At 45.4% G+C, this 23,993-nt stretch overlaps 2 protein-coding genes across 3 annotated transcripts in view; both read right to left on the bottom strand.

The window, feature by feature from the left end:
- Positions 1 to 18,585, bottom strand: part of LOC119896035 (phospholipid transfer protein-like) — a 35,949-nt gene extending 17,364 nt beyond the window's left edge. The window contains exons 1-6 of the mRNA XM_038709511.1: positions 18,431 to 18,585; positions 15,596 to 15,721; positions 9,094 to 9,190; positions 5,170 to 5,310; positions 4,544 to 4,699; positions 4,017 to 4,068 (exon numbers count right to left, since the gene is read on the bottom strand). Of these exons, the coding sequence (XP_038565439.1) occupies positions 4,017 to 4,068; positions 4,544 to 4,699; positions 5,170 to 5,310; positions 9,094 to 9,190; positions 15,596 to 15,721; positions 18,431 to 18,503 (645 nt within the window). The 5' untranslated portion in view covers positions 18,504 to 18,585. The remainder of the gene's footprint in view (positions 1 to 4,016; positions 4,069 to 4,543; positions 4,700 to 5,169; positions 5,311 to 9,093; positions 9,191 to 15,595; positions 15,722 to 18,430) is intronic.
- Positions 18,586 to 19,994: 1,409 nt separating this feature from the next.
- LOC119896009 (integrin alpha-3-like) overlaps positions 19,995 to 23,993 on the bottom strand; it is a 48,753-nt gene continuing 44,754 nt past the window's right edge. For both annotated transcript variants that reach the window (XM_038709474.1, XM_038709483.1), the window contains one exon: positions 19,995 to 23,703. The gene's annotated coding sequence lies outside the window, so the exon portion shown is untranslated. The remainder of the gene's footprint in view (positions 23,704 to 23,993) is intronic.

The following is a 23,993-nucleotide window of genomic DNA, read 5'->3' as shown; positions in this document are numbered from 1 at the left end:
AGAGTTGTACTTTTTTACAAAGAGTTGTACAAAAGTGAAATTTCTGAAGAGCAAGATGACAATTTGAATTTTTTTGAAAATTTACCTCAGATAACTAAAAATGCAAATGAGGAAATTAGTAGAACTTTGAGTTTAGTTGAGCTCGAAAATGCCCTTAAAAGAATGGAAAATGGAAAAGCACCAGGTATCGATGGCATTACAACTGAATTTTATAAATCTTTTTGGGTAGAAATAGGTCCAGAATTATTAACAGTTTTTAATGAGAGTCGGGCAGATGGACAACTGCCTAGAAGCTGCCGTAGAGCAATTATTACTTTATTGCCTAAAAAAGCCTATAAAATGCCTATAAAATATTGTCTAAAGCTTTGGCAATCAGATTGGGGGAAGTCATTGAATCGATTATTCATCCAGATCAGTCATATTGCGTACCAGGAAGGAGAATCTTTGATAATGTTTCTTTTATCAGAGATATTTTTTACTGTGGAAAAATTTTTAACGTAGATTTTGGTATGATATCAATCGATCAAGAGAAGGCTTTCGACAGAGTCGAGCATATTTATTTATGGAGTGTTTTAAAAGCCTTTGGTTTTAGTTCGGAGTTTATTGAAGTGATTAAGATGATGTATTGTGGCGTTGAGAGTATATTAAAGATTAATGGTGACTTATGCTCTCCATTTAGTGTCTACAGGGGTGTCAGACAAGGCTGTGCGCTGTCAGGCATGTTGTACACCTTAGCCATAGAACCCCTGTTAAAAAAACTAAGATCTAATGTGTGTGGACTGTGTATGCCAAATTGTGCTACTGTTTTTAAGTTATCAGCATACGCTGATGATGTCATTGTCATAATCAGTGAACCCAACGATGTCAATGTGATGTTGAAGATCATAGATGATTTTAAAACTCTTTCTTCAGCAAAGGTTAACTGGGAAAAAAGTGAAGCCATACTAGTTGGAAAATGGCCAAAAGGTGAACCAAGGGTTCCTGATGGACTAAACTGGACAAGAGATGGTTTTAAATATCTAGGAGTCTTTGTAGGAGATGAAAATGTTGTAAAAAAGAATTTTGAAGGCACTGTTGAAAAGATCAAAGGGCGACTGGATAAGTGGAGGTTTTTACTCCCTAAAATTTCCTATAAAGGCAGAATTTTGATCATAAACAATCTGGTTGCCTCTGCACTTTTACACCGCCTAGCCTGTATAGATCCCCCCCAGTGGATGTACTGACGAAAATCCAGTCAATGTTAATCGATTTCTTCTGGGACAGAATGCACTGGGTATCAAAAAGTGTGTTGTATTTATCAAAAGACGAAGGAGGACTTGGGTTGATACACTTGCAGAGCAGAACGGCTGCATTTCGTCTGCAATACGTACAGAGACTTTTGAAGTGCTCCTCAGAGTCCAGTTGGATGGCGGCTGCCTGTGCGATCCTCCGGAATATCGAAGGGCTAGGACTGGACAAAACTTTATTCTGGTTGGACTCTCAAAGACTGAAAATATCTAATTGTCCAGTTTTTTATCGTAACTTATTAAAAGTTTGGTCTCTGTTTAAGAAAAGTAGGGAAAGCAATGTTGCTTCTCTGTTTTGGCTACTTTGAGAACCATTGGTCGGTGGCTCACGTTTGGATTTATCACGTGAGTTTTCTTTTGCCATACCAGAAAGGACTTTGTGTAACGCCAAGCTGACAGAAATTGGTCATCTACATCAAATAGCAGGACCTGCTTTTAGGAATGTGACCGCGATTGCTGAGCATCTAGGACTCAAATCATGCCGTATAGTAGAAAAAGCACTTGAAAAGTGGAGATCGGCCCTCACTGAGGAAGAGACAGATCTGCTGGATCATTACTCACAGGGGTTAATAAACCCTGATTGTAAAGACCCTTTTCCGAAGTTGGGTATTTCTCCCATTTTGGGAGAACACAACAGCATGTTTTTACATTGTAAAGAAATAATGATTGTGGGTTCAAATGTTGTACTTGGGAAAGAATTGTACAAGGTTTGTGTAAAAGTTTTTAATAAGAAATGTTTAGATAACAAGTGTGATACACCATGGCGAAATATACTTAATCTTGCTGTCGATGAAAAGCCAGAATGGAGAGCCTTGTATAAGTCACCATTAATCAAAAAACTGGGGATTTACAGTGGAGAGTGTTACATGGTGCTATTGCAGTAAATGCATTCGTCTCCTTGATCAATTCTGAAGTGACTGAAGGCTGCCCTTTTTGTTTGGAAAAAGAGACTATTTTTCATGCTTTTATGCACTGTGGGAGGTTAAAACCTTTATTTGATATTTTGAGAAAACTTTTTGATTCTTTTAATGAGTTTTTTTCAATGAAAGTGTTTATTTGTGGATTTAAATATGTGAAGAAATTTCATCATAAGTGTCAATTGTTGAATTTCTTGATAGGTCAGGCAAAAATGGTGATTTATACCACAAGGAAAGAAAAAATTGAGCAAAATGTTTGTAACAGTTTGGTAGCAATTTTTATAAAATTAGTCAAATCTAGGATTTTGATTGATTATCATTATTATAGATTAATGCATGATTTTTTATCCTTTGAGGTAAGATGGTGTCTAAATAAGGTCCTTTGTGAAATTGTTGAAGAAGAGTTGCTGTTTTCTATCTTTTAAGATTTTTTATTGGTCTTTAAATTAATGATGTTGTTTGGCAGTTTGTAATAGTTATTGTGTATATTGTAATTAAAAAGGGTTTTGAAAATCAAAATCAAATCCTTACATCCCTCTCTCTCTCTCTCTCTCCTTACATCTCTCCCTCTCCCTCTCTCACCCTCTCTCTCTCTCTCTCCTTACATCTCTCCCTCTCTCTCTCTCTCTCTCTCTCTCTCTCTTACATCTCTCTCTCTCTCTCTCTCTCTCCTTACATCTCTCTCTCTCTCTCTCTCTCTCTCTCTCTCTCTCTCTCTCCTTCACCCCAACCGGTGGAGGCAGATGGTCGCCCACCATGAGTCATGGTTCTGCTCGAGGTTTCTGCCTCTTAAAGGAAGTTTTTCCTTGCCTCTGTCTCCTAGTGCTGCTCTTGGTGGGAACTGTTGGGCTTCTGTAAATATCATCACAGAGTACGGTCTAGACCTGCTCTTTATGAAAAGCGCTGTGAGATAACTGTTGTTGTGATTTGGCGCTATATAAATAAAATGAATTGAATTGAATTGAATTGAAATTGAACCTCCTCCACTCTAGTGCTCACCACCGGAGCCCCCCGGGGCTGTGTGCTCAGCCCCCTCCTGTTCACGCTGTACACCCACGACTGCATCCCCCGACATGGAAAAAACTCCTGTGGTGGCAACAACACCATCCTCTTCTGGGTTTGAAACAACAATGAGACTTCATCTCGGGAGGAAATTCATAATCTTTCAGAGTGGTGCTCAGAGAAAAACCTACTGCTCAACGTCAGCAAAACTAAGGAGATAAAGACACACTCCTGTGTACATCAGTGGAGCTGAGGTGGAGCAGGTGAACAGTTTCAGGTTCCTGTGAATCAGCATCACAGAGAACCTGATATGGTCATCTCACAAGCTCAGAAACAACTGGATTTCTTGAGGAAGCTTAAGAAGGCCAAATTCCCACGGCAAGTTCTTGTCAGCTTTTCCAGAGGCGCAACAGAAAGCATCCTGACTGGAAACATCACTAACATGGAATGTGCACGGCCCAGGACCAGAGGGCTCTGCAGCGGGTAATTCAAACTGCTCAGAAGATCCTTGGTACCCATCTCCCGAGCATCAGTGATATCAGTGAGGACAGTACCGACCCAGCCACAGCCTGTTCACCTTGCTACATGCTGGGAAGAGATACAGAAGTTTCTGCTGCCTGAGAGACTCTAACTTCATCCTCAGCTCTGCAGAACTCTAATCTGCGTAGAAGTACTTCAAATAAATGTTTCAGTCTGAAACATCACACCTGTGCATCTGAACATACAGATTTAGGATTTAGTTTTTCCAGAGGAAAGCATGCAGACTCACGCAGACCTGGTTTAGCTGTTAAAGACTGGAGGTGGAACAAACCTGGGTGTTGAAAAGGTTCCGGAGAACTGGTCTGAGTACGTCCACCAGATGCCTAAAAAGCAACAAGAGAACCATTTCAGTCACTGATCAGCTGATGTAGCAGACCTGGTTTCACAGAGACCAGGTGGTGGTTTTAATGAGGATCTGGGTCTGTGTCAGTCTGTCCTCCACTGAGGTTCAGACCAAGGTTTTTCTCATGATGAACATAGGAACTTCTAACACCTAGCGCCACCATCAGGTCGACATGCTTTAAGACCAGATCCCTGCAGAGCTGAGGTCAGGATGTTCCATTAAAGTCACTCTTTAGTCAGATGATATTTAATGCATTAATATTAATCAGTTCGTCAGTAATCATAGCGGTGTTGTGTCAGAAACTGTTTCCCTGTCGATGTGTTTCCACTAACGTAACAAAGCCTTAACTCCTAAACACAGGAAACACCATGCCAGCCTGCAGGTCTGGGTGTCATCATAACCCAAACACCAACTGTCCTGGTCTAAATCTAGACCTGGTCTTAGTCTTGTCTTACCCGATCCAGCCGGTAGACTGTGTGAGGATGACATCAGCTGTGAAAACACAGTTTGGTATCTCAATGCTCAGACGTCCTTGTTGGTTTCGGCTCAGTTTCACTCCGATGGTGGCGCTCACGCCTGCTCCTCCGAACGCTATACTTCCTGCGTCAAGACTGCGACAGAAAACCAACAGGTGAGATCCTCCAGTGATGAGCTGATGCTCTGTTAGCTGAACGTCCTCAGGGTTTGTTCAAAGGAACATTTTACAGCTTGACCATGTGCAGGACGTGTTCAATCTGCAGATATTTCTAATGGAGTTTGGTAGAGTGTTTCCTCTCAGGCTGCAACACTGATGGATTATTAATTAAAAACTTTTTTATCATCAGGTTCATGATTTATCAGCGGATTCCTCATGACAAAGAGGAAGATTTTTAGGTTTTACTGGATATTCATTGATTTATGTGAGTGATCATGTGTTGGTAGATTATTACTGATCTGAGAAGAATCTCCTCTAAATCACTTTATTAAACTGAACCTCAAACTGTACTGGAGAGTGTAAAATAATGACTTCAATACAAACGTCACAGCTGCAGGAGTAAAGTATGTGAACTGGCTAAAAGTCAATTTGAGGTTTCATACGTACTGAAATTCTCTCCACAAACGCAGGTTGACTTCCCGCTCAAGGTCTCCAGCGAAGGTAAGGTTCCTAAACTCAAACTGGAGACCTGAACCCTGCTGGAAACTGAGACCAACCTGATCTGGATTTAGACGTGTCAGCGTCAACCTGAGGAGGAGGAAGAGAAATCATTAAAACATTTAAAATGATGAATAAAGAATCACCTCTTTCCTGCTGAAAATGCTCCAATACATTCTGAGCTGCTGAGTTTGGGATTAGATCCTTTAAACATTTTGTTGTCCTTCATTTAATCCTGTTCAGCTGTTGTGAACTTAGAACCCGGTCCACCGTGGCAGAGACAACTTTCACCTCACATAGGCATAAAGTCAACACATTCTCATTTTGTGGTCAATAACAATGCAACGTCCTGCATTCTCTGATCTTTTCTTTGGGCTGCACTTTTTATTATGTGAAGTAAAATAAAACAACAGAACATGTTCTCTCCGGGGACCATCACCTTGTCATGGTGGAGAGGTTTGCGTGCCCCTGTGAGCCTGGAGGCTGTGTTGTCTGGAGCCTAGTGCTCATGGTAGGATCTCCCAAGGCAAAGTGGTTCCAGGTGAGGGGCCAGACTGAGAATGGTTCATAAAGACCCCTTTATGAAAAATCAAGGAAGAGGAGGAGAGACCCTGCCTGGAGGAAGCCCGGGGTCCCCGTCTGGAGCCAGGCCCAGAGGGAGGGCTCGCCCAGGAGCGCCTGTTGGTTGGGTTTCCCACGGAGCCCGGCCGGGCACAGCCCGAAACAGCAACATGGCACCCCCCTCTCCATCCTTTGGACCCACCATCCATAGGAAGATCCACAGGGGTTGGGTGCGCTGCCACATGGGTGACGATGAAGGTCAGGGGCCTTTACAGACCAGGGATTGTTTTATCTGATTTCAGGCCGCATGTTTGGACACATGTTTGGACACTCGAGTGAAGATAGGGGCGGAGCTGTCAACTGATCACCATCTGGTGGTAAGTTGGGTCAGGGGGTGGGGGAAGACTCTGGACAGACCCGGTAAGCCCAAATGGGTAGTAACCTCCGGCAGAGCTTTTCTGGCATCCCTGTGGAGGTTGGAGACATTGAACCTGAGTGGGCAATGTTCAAAGTTTCTATTACTGAAGCCGCAGCGGGAAGCTGTGGTCTCAAGGTCTTAGGTGCCTCAAGGGGCGGTAACCCTTGAACACCGTGGTGGACACCGATGGTCAGGGAAGCCGCCCGACTAAAGAAGGAGGCCTTCCGGGATTTGTTGTCTCGGAGGACTCTGGAGGGTCCCTAATTTGCAAGGTACAGACAGGCCCGAAAGGCTGCAGCCTCTGCTGCGGCAGATGCAAAGCAGCGGGTGTGGGAGAAGTTCGGAGAAGACATGGAGAAGGACTTTCAGTCGGCACCAAAGTGCTTCTGGAGAACTGTCCGCTATCTCAGGAGGGGGAAGCGGGGAACCATCCAAGCTGTGTACAGTAAGGTTGGGACCCTGTTGACCTCAACTGGGGAGGTATTTGGGCGGTGGAAGGAACACTTTGAGGAACTCAAATTCAGGAACTTAATCTGACTGACACGCCCTCTCTAGTAGAGACAGAGCTGGAGGCTGATGGGGGTTTCTCTGGTCAATTTTCCTGGTGGAAGTCACTGAGGTAGTCAAACAACTCCACAGTGGCAAAGCCCCAGGGATTGATGAGATCTGCCCAGAAATGCTAAAAGCTTTGGGTGTGAAGGGGCTGTCTTGGATGACACGTCTCTTCAACATTGCGTGGAAGTTGGGTACAGTGCTCAAGGAGTGGCAGACTGGGGTGGTGGTTCCCCTGTTCAAAAAGAGGGACCAGAGAGTGTGTGCCAATTACAGGGGCATCACACTTCTCAGCCTCCCCGGTAAAGTCTACTCCAAGGTGCTGGAAAGGAGGTTCTGCCGATAGTTGAACCTCAGATTGCAGAGGAACAATGTGGTTTTCGTCCTGGTCGTGGAACAACGGACCAGCTCTTTCCTCTCACAAGGATCCTGGAGTGGGCTTGAGAATATGCCCATCCAGTCTACATGTGTTTTGTAGATCTGGAGAAGGCGTATGACCGGGTCCCCCGGGAGATACTGTGGGAGGTGCTGCGGGAGTATGGGGTAAGGGGGGCCCTTCTCAGGGCTATCCAATTCCTGTACACCCAAAGCGAGAGCTGTGTCCGAGTACTCGGCAGTAAGTCGGACTCTTTCCAGGTGAGGGTTGGCCTTCACCAGGGCTGCGCTTTGTCACCAATCCTGTTTGTGATATTTATGGACAGGATATCGAGGCGTAGTCGTGGTGAGGAGGGGTTGCAGCTCGGTGAGTTTGGAATCTCGTCACTGCTTTTTGCAGATGATTTGGTCCTGATGGCATCATTGGTCCGTGACCTTCAGCTCTCACTGGATCGGTTTGCAGCAGAGTGCGAAGCGGTTGGGATGAGGATTAGCACCTCTAAATCTGTGGCCGTGGTTCTCATCAGGAAACCTGTGGAGTGCCAACTCCAGTTAGGGAATGAGTCCTTACCCCAAGTGAAGGAGTTCAAGTACCTCGGGGTCTTGTTCACGAGTGAGGGGAGACTGGCACTCGCTTTACCACACTGTTGTGACGAAAAGAGAGCGGCCGAAATGGGTGTGGTCAGGCGGATGGTGAAAAGCTCAGCCATCCGCGAGGAGCTCAGAGTAGAGTCGCTGCTCCTTTGCGTCGAAAGGAGCCAGTTGAGGTGGTTTGGGCATCCGGTAAGGATGCCTCCTGGACGCCTCCCTAGGGAGGTGTTCCAGGCACATCCAACTGGGAGGAGGCCTCGGGGAAGACCGAGGACTAGGTGGAGAGATTATATCTCCACACTGACCTGGGTACGCCTCAGGATCCCCCAGTCAGAGCTGGTTAATGTGGCTCGGGAAAGAGATGTTTGGGGTCCCCTGCAGGAGCTGCTGCCCGCACGACCCGACCCCGGTTAAGCGGATGAAGATGGATGGATGGATGCATGGTACTTGTTCTCATACATTCATTTCACAGCAGCAAACAATAAACTGTCAGTGAGCTCTTCTAAATCACATCATGCTGTTTGTAAATGTAAATGCTCCATACTTGTATAGCGTCTTACTAGTCTTTTCGACCACTCAAAGCGCTTTTACACTACATTTGCATTCACACACATTCATACACTCAGCCACCGGAGGCAATTCGGGGTTCGGTATCTTGCCCAAGGACACTTTGACATGCAGCCTGGAAGAGCCAAGGATTGAACCGCCGGATTGAACCAGCGACCTTCCGATTAACGGGCAACCTGCTCTACCTCCTGAGCCACAGCCACCCCCACTTTCAGTGCAAGACTCATTACCCCAAAATGCACCACAGAGAACCACAGGGAGTCATTCCTGCCTGTGGCCGTCAAACTTTATATCTCCTCCCGTTAAGTGTCTGACAGTCTGTCATTAAACTAGACCATGTTATCTATTTTCTGTGCAGTATTACCTGTTCAATAATTAATGTACAATATTCTCTGCTGCTATTTATTAACTAGTACTTTTTGGTTCACCATAATAATTCTTAATAATCTAAATATTGTATATACCCACACACCTTTATATTTGTGTTTATATATTCTATTTATACTCTTATATTATATAGTCTTTATCTATCTACCTTGACAAGTGTGCAACTGTGACAAAAGAATTTCCCTTTCCCTTCATGGATCAATAAAGTATTTCTGATTCTGATTCTGATAAATGACGGCAGACTGCCACTGAGGTCAGGCTGAAACAACCAAGACATTCTGTTAACAGCTGGAACACAAAACATAATAAACAGACACAACAGGAAAGAAAGAGAAATTATAAATGCAAACAATAAGTAAAAAAGAAAAGACAATATAAAAAAAAGCAAATATATATTCACAAAAACAATATTGTTTTTTTACTTCTTAATGATGCACTGGATGCGTCTGTACACCACCGTGAAGTCTGCAAAGGGTCTGTTAACCAGCGTCTGCAGAACGTCCAGGCCAACATCTGTCACTGCGGAAACACAAACACAAACACTGCAGGTACTTCACTGAAAACACAGCACAAATACTGTCTCTCTGTGTGTGTTACAGTGTCTATGTGTGTGTTACAGTGTCTCTGTATGTGTTACAGTGTCTCTGTATGTGTTACAGTGTCTCTGTATGTGTTATCATTTTGAGAAACCAGCGAATTTAGCGAAGCCAGCGGCCATAGTTAAGTGCATCCCTGGGGCCAGAGCGGGCGACATTGAGTCTTATTTGAAACTGCTGGCTAAGGATAAACGTAAATACAGTAAGATTGTTATTCACGTCGGCGGTAATGACTCCCGGTTACGCCAATCAGAGGTCACTAAGATTAATGTTGAGTCGGTGTGTACATATGCAAAAACAATGTCGGACACCGTAGTTTTCTCTGGACCCCTGCCAAATCTGACCAGTGATGACATGTATAGCCGCATGTCGTCATTCCGCCGCTGGTTGTCGAGGTGGTGTCCAGCAAACAATGTGGGCTTTGTTGATCATTGGCAGACTTTCTGGGGAAGACCTGGTCTGATCCAGAGAGACGGCATCCATCCCACTTGGGAAGGAGCAGCTCTCATTTCTAGAAATCTGGCCAAGTTTATTAGTGGACCAAATCCATGACAACCCAGAGTTGAGACCAGGAGGCAGAGTCGCAGTTTAACACACTTCTCTGCCCTTCTTTTTCAGCAGTTACCCACCCAAAACCCTATGCAGAGTCGCAGTCTAACACACTTCTCTGCTCCTCCATTTCAGGAGTTACTTAGTGAAAATCCTATAGTGACGGTGTCTGCCCCCCGACCATCGAAATTATTTAAAAAGGTAAACAGAAGAGGAGCTGTGCATAAAAACCTTATAAAAATTAAAACCACAAGAGCAATAGTGCAAACAAATAGGAGAGTTAAATGTGGACTCTTAAACATCAGATCTCTCTCTTCTAAAGGTGTACTAGTAAATGAACTAATATCAGATTATGATATTGATTTATTTGGTCTTACTGAAACCTGGCTGGGTGATGGAGAATATGTTAGCCTAAATGAATCCACCCCTCCCAGTCATATTAATACTCACATTCCTCGAGGCACAGGCCGAGGAGGTGGAGTTGCAGCTATCTTCGACTCTAGCCTATTAATCAGCTCTAAACCTAAACTAAACTATAACTCATTTGAAAGTCTTGTTCTTAGTCTTTCGCACCCAAGTTGGAAATCACTGCAACCAATTCTTTTTGTTATAGTGTACCGAACACCTGGCCCGTATTCTGAATTCTTATCTGAATTTGCAGAGTTTTTGTCAACTTTAGTCCTTAAAACGGACAAAGTTATTATTGTAGGGGATTTTAATATTCATGTGGATGTTGAGAATGACAGCTTCAGTACTGCGTTTATCTCTTTGTTAGATTCCATCGGCTTCTCTCAGAGTGTTTATGAACCGACTCACTGTTTTAACCACACCCTCGACCTTGTTTTGGTGTATGGTATTGAAATTGAACATTTAGTGGTGTTCCCACAGAATCCCTCTTTATCCGACCACTGTTTGATAACTTTTGAGTTTGTATTGCTGAACTACAAGATGTCTGTCTGATAGTGCTGTAGCTAAATTTAAGGATGCGATTCCATCAGCTCTAAATACATTATCTAGTCACAAAGTAACGGAGGACTCCTATGCTAATTTCAGTCCCTCCCAAATCGATCATCTTGTTGATAGTGCTGCAGGCTCGCTGCGAATGACACTCGACTCTGTAGCCCTGTAAAAAAGAAAATACTAAAACAAAGACGGTTAGCTCCATGGTATAATACTGAAACTCGCAAATTAAAGCAAATATCACGGAAACTTGAGAGGAATTGGCGTTCCACCAAACTGGAAAATTCTCGTTTAATTTGGCAAGATAGTCTTAAAACTTATAGGAAGGCCCTCCGTAATGCCAGAGCAGCGTACTACTCGTCATTAATAGAGGAAAATAGGAACAACCCCAGGTTTCTTTTCAGCACTGTAGCCAGGCTGACAGAGAGTCACAGCTCTATTGAGCCAAGTATTCCCATAGCTCTCAGTAGTTACGACTTCATGAGCTTCTTTAATGATAAAATTCTAGCTATTAGAAACAAAATTCACCAAGACCTGCCCTCAATTGGCACCGACTTATCTCTTAACTCAGGAACCTTAGAAACAGCTGTAGAACCAGATACATGTTTAGACTGTTTTGCTTCCTCAATCTTTACCAACTAACTTCAATAATTTCTTCATCTAAACCATCAACCTGCCTCTTAGACCCCATCCCGACTAGGCTGCTTAAAGATGTTTACCCTTAGTCAGCACCTCTATACTAGATATGATCAATCTATCTTATCAACAGGCTATGTACCACAGTACTTTAAAGTAGCTGTAATTAAACCTCTTCTGAAAAAGCCCAAACTTGATCCGGATGTTTTAGCCAACTATAGACCTATATCTAACCTTCCATTTCTCTCTAAGGTTCTGGAGAAAGCAGTTGCTAAACAGCTGTGTGACTTTCTACAGAGCAATAGTTTATTTGAGGATTTTCAGTCAGGATTTAGAGCTCATCATAGCACAGAGACAGCACTGGTGAAAATTACTAATGACCTCCTTATTGCATCAGACAAAGGACTTGTCTCTGTACTGGTTTTATTAGATCTTAGTGCTGCATTTGATACCATTGACCATCAGATCCTATTGCAGAGACTGGAACATTTCATTGGCATTAAAGGAACCGCTCTAAGCTGGTTTAAGTCCTATTTATCAGATCGATTTCAGTTTGTACATGTTAACGATGAGTCCTCCATGCACGCCAAAGTTACTCATGGAGTTCCTCAAGGATCTGTCCTTGGACCAATCCTCTTCACTTTATATATGCTTCCTTTAGGCAATATTATCAGGAAACATTCCATAAGCTTTCATTGTTATGCAGATGATACTCAGTTATATCTATCGATCAAGCCAGATGAAACTCATCAGTTAGCTAAACTTCAAATGTGCCTTCAGGATGTTAAAACCTGGATGAGCTGTAATTTTCTTATGTTAAACTCAGATAAAACTGAAGTTATTGCTCTGGGGCCTAAGCACCTCCGTGACGCATTATCTAAAGATATAGTTTCCCTGGATAGCATCGCCTTGGCCTCCAGCACCACTGTGAGGAATCTTGGAGTTATCTTTGATCAGGACATGTCGTTTAAGTCCACATTAAGCAAATTTCAAGGACCGCCTTTTTTCACCTACGTAATATTGCGAAAATCAGGAACATCCTGTCTAAAAATGATGCAGAAAAACTAGTCCATGCATTTGTTACTTCTAGGCTGGATTACTGCAATTCCTTATTATCAGGCTGCTCGAAAAAGTCCGTTAAGACTCTCAGCTGATCCAGAATGCTGCAGCACGTGTTCTGACAGGAACCAGGAAAAGAGATCACATTTCTCCTGTTTTAGCTTCTTTGCATTGGCTTCCAGTAAAATCCAGAATAGAATTTAAAATCATTCTTCTTACCTACAAAGCTCTTAATGGTCAGGCCATCTTATCTTAAAGAGCTCATAGTACCTTACTACCCCACCAGAGCACTGCGCTCCCAGAATGCAGGGTTACTTGTGGTTCCTAGAGTCTCCAAAAGTAGACTAGGAGCCAGAGCGTTCAGCTATCAAGCTCCTCTCCTGTGGAACCAGGTTCCAGTTTGGGTTCAGGAGGCAGACACCATCTCCACATTTAAGAGTAGGCTTAAGACTTTCCTCTTTGATAAAGCTTATAGTTAGGGCTGGCTCAGGTGAGTCCTGAACCATCCCTTAGTTATGCTGCTATAGGCCTAGACTGCCGGGGGATTTCCCATGATGCACTGAGCTCCTCTCTCCTCTACTTTCTCTCCCTCTGTATGCAACCTCATCCCATTATTGCATGTTACTAACACAACTTCTCCCCTTTCTGGTAGTCTTGTGCTTTCTCGTCCCTCTCCTCTCTCCTCCTATCACTTCCTGCAGGTTTTCTGGCTCTGGAGCTGTGGAGTCTGGATCTGTGGTTGCGGGTCACCTGCTGCCCCCGTGTTCCTGCTCGACACCCTCTGCTGCAACGACTATTGTTACTAGTCTTATTGTTATTATTGTTATTATAATCATTAACATTACGATGGTTACCATTAACACTATTATAAATATCTGTACCATTTTTCATTTAGTTTATAGCAACATCACCTTCGCTGTCTGTACCTCTGTGTGTATATTGTGTAGGCTGCCTCCCTCCTCTCTCTCTCTCCTTACATCCCTCTCTCTCTCTCTCTCTCTCTCTCTCTCTCTCTCTCTCTCTCTCTCTTCTCTCTCTCTCTCTCTTTCACTCTCTCTCTCTCTCTCTCTCTCTCTCTCTCTCTCTCCTTCACCCCAACCGGTGGAGGCAGATGGTCGCCCACCCTGAGCCATGGTTCTGCTCGAGGTTTCTGCCTCTTAAAGGAAGTTTTTCCTTGCCTCTGTCTCCTAGTGCTGCTCTTGGTGGGAACTGTTGGGCTTCTGTAAATAGCATCACAGAGTACGGTCTAGACCTGCTCTTTTATGAAAAGCGCTGTGAGATAACTGTTGTTGTGATTTGGCACTATATAAATAAAATTGAATTGAATTGAATTGAAGTTACAGTGTCTCTGTATGTGTTACAGTGTCTCTGTATGTGTTACAGTGTCTCTGTATGTGTTACAGTGTCTCTGTCTGTGTTATGTGTTACAGTGTCTCTGTCTGTGTTATGTGTTACAGTGTCTCTGTGTGTGTTACAGTGTCTCTGTGTGTGTTACAGTGTCTCTGTATGTGTTACACTGTCTCCGTGTGTGTTACAGTGTCTCTGTGCATGTTACAGTGTGTCTCTGTGCGTGTTACTGTGTCTCTGTGTGTGTTACAATGTCTCTGTGTGTCTCTCTGTGTCTTTTACATATCTGTGTGTCTCTGTGCATGTTACAGTGTCTCTGTGTGTCTCTCTGTGTCTTGTGTATATCTGTGTGTCTCTGTGTGTGTTACAATGGCTCTGTGTGTCTGTGTGTGTGTTATAGTGTCTCTGTATGTGTTACAGTGTCTCTGTATGCGTTAAGGTGTCTCTGTGTGTCTCTGTGCGTATTACAGTGTCTCTGTGTGTGTTACTGTGTCTCTGTGTGTGTTACTGTGTCTCTGTGCGTGTTACTGTGTCTCTGTGCATGTTACAGTGTCTCTGTGTGTGTTACTGTGTCTCTGTGTGTGTTACTGTGTCTCTGTGCGTGTTACTGTGTCTCTGTGCATGTTACAGTGTCTCTGTGTGTGTTACTGTGTCTCTGTGTGTGTTACAATGTCTCTGTGTGTCTCTCTGTGTCTTTTACATATCTGTGTGTCTCTGTGCATGTTACAGTGTCTCTGTGTGTCTCTCTGTGTCTTGTGTATATCTGTGTGTCTCTGTGTGTGTTACAATGGCTCTGTGTGTTAAGATGTCTCTGTGTGTCTGTGTGTGTGTTATAGTGTCTCTGTATGTGTTACAGTGTCTCTGTATGCGTTAAGGTGTCTCTGTGTGTCTCTGTGCGTATTACAGTGTCTCTGTGTGTGTTACTGTGTCTCTGTGTGTGTTACTGTGTCTCTGTGCGTGTTACTGTGTCTCTGTGCATGTTACAGTGTCTCTGTGCATGTTACAGTGTCTCTGTGCATGTTACAGTGTCTCTGTGTGTGTTACTGTGTCTCTGTGTGTGTTACTGTGTCTCTGTGTGTGTTACTGTGTCTCTGTGTGTCTCGCTGTCTCTGTCTGTCTCTGTGTTTGTCTCTGTGTGTGTTACTGTGTCTCTGTGTGTCTCTCTGTCTCTGTGTCTGTCTCTGTGTCTGTCTCTGTGTCTGTCTCTCTGTGTGTTACTGTGTCTCTCTGTGTCTTGTGTGTCTCTGTGTGTCTCTGTGCGTGTTACAGTGTCTCTGTGCGTGTTACAATGTCTCTGTGTGTCTCTCTGTGTCTTTTATATATCTGTGTGTCTCTGTGCATGTTACAGTGTCTCTGTGTGTCTCTCTGTGTCTTGTGTATATCTGTGTGTCTCTGTGTGTGTTACAATGGCTCGTTGTGTGTTACAGTGTCTCTGTGTGTCTTTTGTGTCTCTATGTGTCTCTGTGTCTGTCTCTGTGTGTGTTACAATGGCTCTGTGTGTGTTACAGTGTCTCTGTGCGTGTTACAGTGTCTCTGTGTGTCTCTGTGTGTGTTACAGTCTCTCTGTGTCTCTCTGTGTGTGTTACAGTGTCTCTCTTTGTCTCTGTGTGTCTCTGTGTGTCTCTGTGTCTCTCTGTGTCTCTCTGTGTGCGTTGCAGTGTCTCTGTGTGTGTTACAGTGTCTCTGTGTCTTTCTGTGTGTCTCTCTGTGTCTCTGTGTGTCTCTCTGTGTCTCTGTGTGTCTCTGTGTCTCTGTGTGTTGCAGGTGCAGATCTTACAAATATTCAGCGCTCTGTTGGTGATTCTCAGTTTGAGGCCGGTGGGATCGACGGCATTGATGGAGGAACACAGGAAGGCCAAGAAGAAGAGGGACACCACACAGGAAGTCATCCTGACACAAAAACCTGCAGAAGAAGAAGAAGTCCTGACATGTTCAACAGGTTCATTAAGGAACTCCGGGGTTCTAATAATCTACAGAAAGGTTCAGCATCAGATCTGCAGAAAACAGCTGCAGCGTGCGACGACCCAACTGTACATCTGTGGCAGATATATGATGTGCCGACCTAGAATAAATCCCCGGGAGCGATGCCTAACAGGAAGCCGGCCATTTTCAATTTAATGGTCCTAACTTTAACGAGCTCCTCGGATTTTGGCTGTGCAATCTAAAGGCGTTGTTGATAAAAAGTCTCGCTATCTGTGAGTTCTGGTCGAAGCGTGTGTCCGTAGCGTCGCCTCGTGACGATTAGCCATGAAACAGGAAGTTGTTATAGCCTACTGGCAACAGGAAGTCAGCCCTTTTGTTTGATTTGAAGGGGATTTTCTACACTACAGATGATTAGCCAGTGTTGTCCAGTGCCACCTAGGGGAAACAGGAAGTGACGTCTAACTCCTTTCTGACCGGTCCAAACATGCGATAATTCAGAGCCTCCCAGCGTCGGGCGGGCCCTTCCCCGGCGAGGGCCGGGGAAGGGCCCGCCCGACGCTGCTCGCAGCTTTTCAGTTTCTTCCAACTGTTGATGCACTTAAAGTGAATGCTTAGCCCAAAATAACTTTAACTTTCATTAACAAAGGTATAAAACACACACTGGAACTTAAATGTTTTAATGTTGTTTATGTGTCTGAGCCTGTATTTTTAACCGATGTCATGTACTGTCTGTCAAATCATTGCTAATGGGGCAAATCTAATCGCCCCTCGGGGGGAAATAAAGGTCTCAAATTGACTTGCTCAGCACCACAAACAGACCTCAGGTAAGCTCACCTCTTTTCTGAGAACTTTGCAAATATGCAGGCAGGAAGAGCGAGAGGACGAGGAAGAGCTGCAGGAGGAAGATGGTGACGAGGACGAGGACAAGAGCAAAGAAGGGGAGCAGGCAACCGACATGTTTCCCAGGAAATCAGAGCCACTGTGGTGGAACATGTCAATCAGGCCTGCTGGGCAGGGTCCAGCCCAACCGTGGCATCCATACATTCGGTCTGGAGAACAGGCATGTGTTCAACTGTCCACCCTCGACTGTCCGTATGGGTTTGTTGCACCTCATTCTGAACTGCGTGATGTAGTCCATTACAGCAGGTCGGGTACAGTGCTGTGAAGTACATGTCATTTGGATGCTACTGCGTACAAAGTGACAGTACATGTGACGTCCAGACGACCTCCTGTTCACCCATCAACAGCAACTGTCAATATGGTGTTGGCAAACGCCATCCGCCTACATCAGCTACGAGAGCCAACCATTGTGGTCACACAACATTTTACAATATCTACTGAGTCGCTACATCAACACTGTCCCGCACCGAGAGGCGGCCGTACAGGCTTCCATTCCAGAGGCCCAGCGTTCGGGTCAAAGACCAGTGTTGCTGTCCTGAACTGAAAAACGCTGGCCTGCATAGATCCATGCAGACAGGTGACCTGTTTTGACTGAATTTGTCTGTGTGAAAAACACTGCAGTCCTGTGTTTTGGGTTGCACCATATGTATGTGTTTTCTGGCCTGCGGTGCAGATGCGTAGCCTCGTGGCTTCACAGGTGAAGTGTGGTTTAAACTAAAACAAGGCGCCGTGGCCCAAATGTCACAGGACAAAGAGCCTCTGCAAGGGTTTCTCCATCCCTACTGCACAAATGATCAGCCTTCTGGATGCACTGCATGATGGGCCGGAGCAGCGCCGGTTTGTTCTCATCTGGCATGATGTTAGTTTACACCAGGCTGCTTCATAGTTGTATATTTGTTCCTGTACTCCCCATTTCTCGATCCAATTGAGGAATTATTTTTGGCTCGGCGCTGAAAAGTATATGACCACCAGCCACATGCGTCTTCTGCAATGTAAGAGGTGTGCAGAGACACTGAGGTGGGTCGGTCCAGGGCTGGATATGCACACGCATGTGAGGCCACGTTTCTCTGTTGCTTAGCGATGCAGGTGATGTGGCCAGACCCTAACATAAACCATCCCTGACTGGAAAACAGGGCCGACTACCTTTCCATCCCGCTAGTTTACAGTAACAGAAACTTTTCTTTGTGTTTTTGTTAGAAAAACCTGCAAAAAACCTGAAAAATTGAGAAATATTTTGTAACGGCTTTCTGTTTTTGTGTTTACTGAAATGTGAGTAGATGTTGTTTTATTGGAACGGTCTTTTCACAGAAGCCCGGATGAGAAAAAAGGCATACAGCAGTGTTTTGTAGAAAGCACAGTGTCTGCCTGTGTTTTTGTTGTTGTTGTTGTTGTTGTTGTTGTGCGTGAGCAGCTGGAAGAAACTGATGGACGGGAGCGTCAGCGCGGGAATCCAGCCAGTGACTCTATTTCTCTTTCACTTCAGCGCGTTTGTTTAGATCGAGCATGGACGCATCAACTGGAGTTCAGCTGCTCGTCCCTGACTGCTGCCTGACGCAAAGAAAAATCAGTAATCGCTTCGTTACTTCACTCATTTAACTCATTTAATGAGACGCGACTCTGCTGCAGTTCCTGAGCCACTGGAAGGTGAGAGACTGCAGCTCCCCTCAGCAGGAGGGGCCAACATTTAACAGGAGCATTTTAGCAAGCAGAACCCCAAGTGCCTTTAATATCCATTCATTTAATGTTGGTCACTCGTCAGATTAACAGTCAGAAGCAGAAGAAGACTTACCTGTGTCTGTGAGGCTGATGTCTGCAGAGTCTCCAGCAGCTTCTACAAACCACCACTTCTTATACTCACACATTTCCTCATGCAAACCATGAAGCGGCACATTTCTGAGACTCAGCAGTGACTAAATATGGACACGGTGTCTGTGGGTTGGCTGCTGAATACATTCAAATTACAACAGGTTTATCTCTGCTGATCAAGACAGTCAGATAGTTACAGAGTTAGGAAACAGTCAGAGTTCCTCTTTCAGTGTAACAGGTTTCATCAGGGGCCTTTTCACGTCACGTTTACCAACACAAGCTTACTTCAGCTTCTACAGAAGATCTCACAGTTTCCACAGTTTGGGTTCTTTTAAGCCAACTTGCTCCTGAAAGTATTTTTATTTTCTTCAGGCTTCACTGTGGAGATCCTGTCAGTCCTGTTGCATGTTTCACTTTTGTCTGAAGGTCAATGTGAAAGTGGAGGAAATAGGTCCTGGAGAGCGCACCGATTGTGTCGGGTGCACAAAAGTGGGTTTTTAGAAAACAATAATGAGTCGTAATGTGTTGAGCTTCCAAAGATTTGCTGGGCGGGTCGATGTTCAAACACACGTTTGTCTTTCGTATTTACGGTGAATAGAGCGGACAGGTCCTGCATCAGGAGGGGAGCATCTATGCAGTCCCCCCGAGTCAGATAAGTTGTAAACCCTTCTTAATGTTGTCTCGGTAACAGTTCCTAGTTAACATATCACTTATCTTAATTAGGATTTAGGAACCTGACACCCGCTCATCATAACAGGCAACGCTGGCTGTCTGGTGACGTCCTCTCAAAGTCAGCAGCGTGGGAAAGTGTTTATCTCCCTGTGATCGTCTGTCATGCAGTTACTCAGCGTCAGGGCCGCAGACGGCGTGAGGAAGTTACACGTTCAACAGGACTGAAAGATGATGTGTTTGGGTTCAAAGAAATCTTGAGATGAACTTTAAGGTGGAATTCAAACCTTCCAACCCTGCAGCTGGAACCAGGTTTAGGGTACATTACATTTACTCATAACGCTTTTACCCAAAGTGACTGACATTTGAGGAAACACATCGAGCATCAACACAGTAAGAGATGTACCAGTGAGAGCTGTCAGCCATCATGGCCACCCTGAGCCATGGTTCTGCTCGAGGTCTCTGTCCTTGCCTCTGTCGCCTAGTGCTGCTCTTGGTGGGGACTGTTGGGTTTCTGTAAATACACACTAAAAACTCCTGGGTTAAAAAGCAACCAACTAATATCTGGGTTATTTCAACCCGGATGTTGGGGTTGATATTTTGACCCAGACGTTGGGTTATATTAACTACAATGTTGTTGTTTTTTAACCCAACACAATTAACCCAAAAAATGGCTTGAAGAAATAACCCAGTTTTTAGTGTGTATCGTCGCAGAGTACGGTCTGGACCTGCTCTTTATGAAAAGAGACAGCAGATAACTGTCGTCGTGATCTGGCGCTATATAAATAAAAGTGAGGCAGCATCACACGGATTTAATAGCTCTGATTTACAGACTGGCCCTGAACGCACCGTGGCAGGTAAAGTCCAGACCAGCAAACTATATAAAAAATACTTTAATATCAGCAACAAACACAAACACTCACCACAGTGAGGACAAACCACGTTACACACACACAGATGCTGCTTTCAAATGCTGTCAGAAATATAACAATCATATAAAACACTTCCAAAACCAGCAGAAACAGGACGCACAACACAAAACAACTGTTTTATAGAAGAGCTGTAAAATATTTTTGGTACAGGAACCTTCAGCACCTGAAAGCAAAACACAGGTTTTTAGTTAAAGCGAAGAGTTTACGAGGAGCCCTTGAAGGCAGCATGATCAGGAATCCGGACACACTGACACCCAACCGGTTCCCCTCCCAGGGCGTCACATATGGACGCTTGGGGTCGCTGTTTACCGCCCTGAGCGCCAACGTTATCGTCGGTAATGAAATAATTAAAACTAGGACTGAAAGAACATTTTCGTTACCTGAAATAAAAATAAAACAAAGTTATGAAGCAACAGTCTTTAGTTTTCGTGGCAGATAAGAGCAGGTTCACGAAGGCTAAACTAGCTTAGCTTAACCAGGTTAGGCTGAACGCCGAGCCCCCGACCCCGGAACAGAAGCTGCCCCGGTCCAGGACTGACAGACATTTTTGAAAGTTGTCTTTGTGGTCGCTTGTTCTTCCGTCCTCAGTAGGTTCGTGTCACGACATTAAACTATGACGATATTTCTCGTCAGGTGAAAAGCCGTCCCGCCAGACTCACACAACTGACATTTTTCACATTAAGTTTCAATACAAATGTAATTAAGACTCACAGAGCGAATCAACTCCGCCGAGCTGATGCAACGCCGGCGTTTAACCGCGCCGCTCGAGCTGCGAGTCCAGCCAGCTGAAGCCAGCCTGCTCTGTGTGGACTGTGAGCTGCTGAAGTTAACCTGTGTGGATCTGTGGAGAGATTTCTGCCTGTGTCGGTTTCACGTGCAGCGTGCAGTCCCAACCTGCGGCGGTCCGACGGTCCGACGGGGGTAACGTCACCACCAGAGGATCGATACGGTAACGCAGCGCGGAGTAAAGGGCGGGTGGACTTCATCATATGGTAATATGAAGAACACAGATCTGTGGGAGGGACTCTGAACATGAAACACAGGAGCTGTTAAAGTCCAGGAGTTTCTCACTGAATTAACATGAACCACATTTCAAACAGAAACACAAAGAGGAGGGAAGGCGAAACCAGGACCAAAACCAAGTGAGTAACTAAACCAAACTAAACTGAACTATAATTAGCTTGGCTGCAGTTAGCAAGAACAACTGTGCAACATCCGGTTAGCCTTTCAAAATAAAACCAGTGGATGAAGTTGTGAAAGGTCGCAGTTTGGTCCGGTTAGGGTTAGGATTCAGGAAAACATCACTAAAATGTAGACTTAATGTATCACACGGGAAATGAACACCGGTCTCCTGGGTGAAAGTCCGGTTTCTGCCCCCCCTTACTCGGATTTATATGTAGCTGTACTTTCTGTGTTGAACTGTGACGCTGAAGGACGTTACTGGGCGAAGCTATCTGGCGCTCTGGGAGTGAGAACCCGTCAACACTGATTCTGCTGCCACATCTGCATTTGGCAGAGTCCTGGCGTCACATTTCTTTATCTCCAGTGTCACCCAGAGGCCAGGAGGATGCTGGGAAATGCTGTTCACACATACAGATATAAAAACACATTAACAACTACATAAACACATTAATCAGCTTCTGACGTTTACAAGGTCTTTAAATCACACACACAGTCCAGCAGGTACAAATGGCAGTGTCTCGGCCCGGTTTGGTCCAGTTCAGGATGTCTCGGCCCGGTTTGGTCCAGTTCAGGATGTCTCGGCCCGGTTTGGTCCAGTTCAGGATGTCTCAGTCCAGTTTGGTCCCTTACAGGAAGTCTCGGTCCGGTTTTGTACGGTTCAGGATGTCTCAGTCCGGTTTAGTCCAGTTCAGGATGTCACAGTCCGGTTTAGTCCGGTTCAGGATGTCTCAGTCCGGTTTGGTCCAGTTCAGGATGTCACAGTCCGGTTTAGTCCAGTTCAGGATGTCTCAGTCTGGTTTGGTCCAGTTCAGAATGTCTCAGTCCAATTTGGTCCGTTACAGGAAGTCTCGGTCCGGTTTTGTTCGGTTCAGAATGTCTCAGTCCGGTTTGGTCCAGTTCAGGGAGTCTCGGCCCGGTTTGGTCCAGTTCAGGATGTCTCAGTCTGGTTTGGTCCAGTTCAGGATGTCTCAGTCCAGTTTGGTCCCTTACAGGAAGTCTCGGCCCGGTTTTGTTCGGTTCAGGATGTCTCAGTCCGGTTTAGTCCATTACAGGAAGTCTCGGTCCGGTTTTGTTCGATTCAGAATGTCTCAGTCCGGTTTGGTCCAGTTCAGGATGTCTTGGCCCGGTTTGGTCCAGTTCAGGAAGTCTCGGCCCGGTTTGGTCCAGTTCAGGATGTCTCAGTCCAGTTTGGTCCCTTACAGGAAGTCTCGGCCCGGTTTTGTTCGGTTCAGGATGTCTCAGTCCGGTTTAGTCCAGTTCACGATGTCACAGTCCGGTTTGGTCCGTTACAGGAAGTCTCGGTCCGGTTTGGTCCAGTTCAGGAAGTCTCGGTCCGGTTTGGTCCAGTTCAGGATGTCTCGGCCCGGTTTAGTCCAGTTCAGGATGTCTCGGCCCGGTTTAGTCCAGTTCAGGATGTCTCAGTCCGGTTTGGTCCAGTTCAGGATGTCTCGGCCCGGTTTGGTCCAGTTCAGGATGTCTCAGTCCGGTTTGGTCCAGTTCAGGATGTCTCGGCCCGGTTTGGTCCAGTTCAGGATGTCTCAGTCCAGTTTGGTCCCTTACAGGAAGTCTCGGCCCGGTTTTGTTCGGTTCAGGATGTCTCAGTCCGGTTTAGTCCAGTTCAGGATGTCTCAGTCCAGTTTGGTCCCTTACAGGAAGTCTCGGTCCGGTTTTGTACGGTTCAGGATGTCTCAGTCCGGTTTAGTCCAGTTCAGGATGTCACAGTCCGGTTTAGTCCGGTTCAGGATGTCTCAGTCCGGTTTGGTCCAGTTCAGGAAGTCTCGGCCCGGTTTGGTCCAGTTCAGGATGTCTCAGTCCAGTTTGGTCCCTTACAGGAAGTCTCGGCCCGGTTTTGTTCGGTTCAGGATGTCTCAGTCCGGTTTAGTCCAGTTCACGATGTCACAGTCCGGTTTGGTCCGTTACAGGAAGTCTCGGTCCGGTTTGGTCCAGTTCAGGAAGTCTCGGCCCGGTTTGGTCCAGTTCAGGATGTCTCAGTCCAGTTTGGTCCCTTACAGGAAGTCTCGGCCCGGTTTTGTTCGGTTCAGGATGTCTCAGTCCGGTTTAGTCCAGTTCACGATGTCACAGTCCGGTTTGGTCCGTTACAGGAAGTCTCGGTCCGGTTTGGTCCAGTTCAGGAAGTCTCGGCCCGGTTTTGTTCGGTTCAAGAAGTCTCAGTCCGGTTTAGTCCAGTTCAGGATGTCACAGTCCGGTTTGGTCCGTTACAGGAATTGTCGGTCCGGTCTGGTACAGTTCAGGATGCGTTTCCATGGAGGCCGTCAGTCTCTCAGTGTGTCTCAGTCCAGGAGGTGACCCAATGTCTAGGTGACTTCCTGTTTCTGGACGAGGAGACGCCGTCCTGGATCAGGAAACCATCGGTGTCTGTATGCTGCTGCTGCTGCTGCTCGTCTTTACCCACAATCCTCCCCTGGTGGAGCGCCGCGGCCCGCCACGCCCTCTGACGAACAAAGAACCCACACTGCAGACAAAACACAGAAACCTCGTATGTCCACACAGCAGCAGGAAATAGAGTCGACAGGTAAACAGGAAGTTAATCTTACGCCTGCTCGACATTAGCATGTCAGCATTAGTTACCAGTATATTAGTTACTAGTATAGAAAGCAAATCAAGAGTACCTTAATATATTTATAATTAAACTAATACTGATAGAAAGGCAGCCAGATATCAGCAGAGAACAACACATTAATACGGATCAGAAGAGTTAGTGATCAACTGGCTAATCAGATGCACAAGAGTCAGAACAGCTGG

The sequence above is a fragment of the Micropterus salmoides genome, unplaced genomic scaffold (genome assembly GCF_014851395.1).
Source record: "Micropterus salmoides isolate LMB-PRFRI ecotype aquatic unplaced genomic scaffold, ASM1485139v1 Ms_hic_scaffold_10, whole genome shotgun sequence".
NCBI classification, from domain to species: Eukaryota; Metazoa; Chordata; class Actinopteri; order Centrarchiformes; family Centrarchidae; genus Micropterus; species Micropterus salmoides.
Note: the sequence above shows the minus strand (reverse complement) of the source record. Positions and strands in the feature narration are given on the sequence as shown.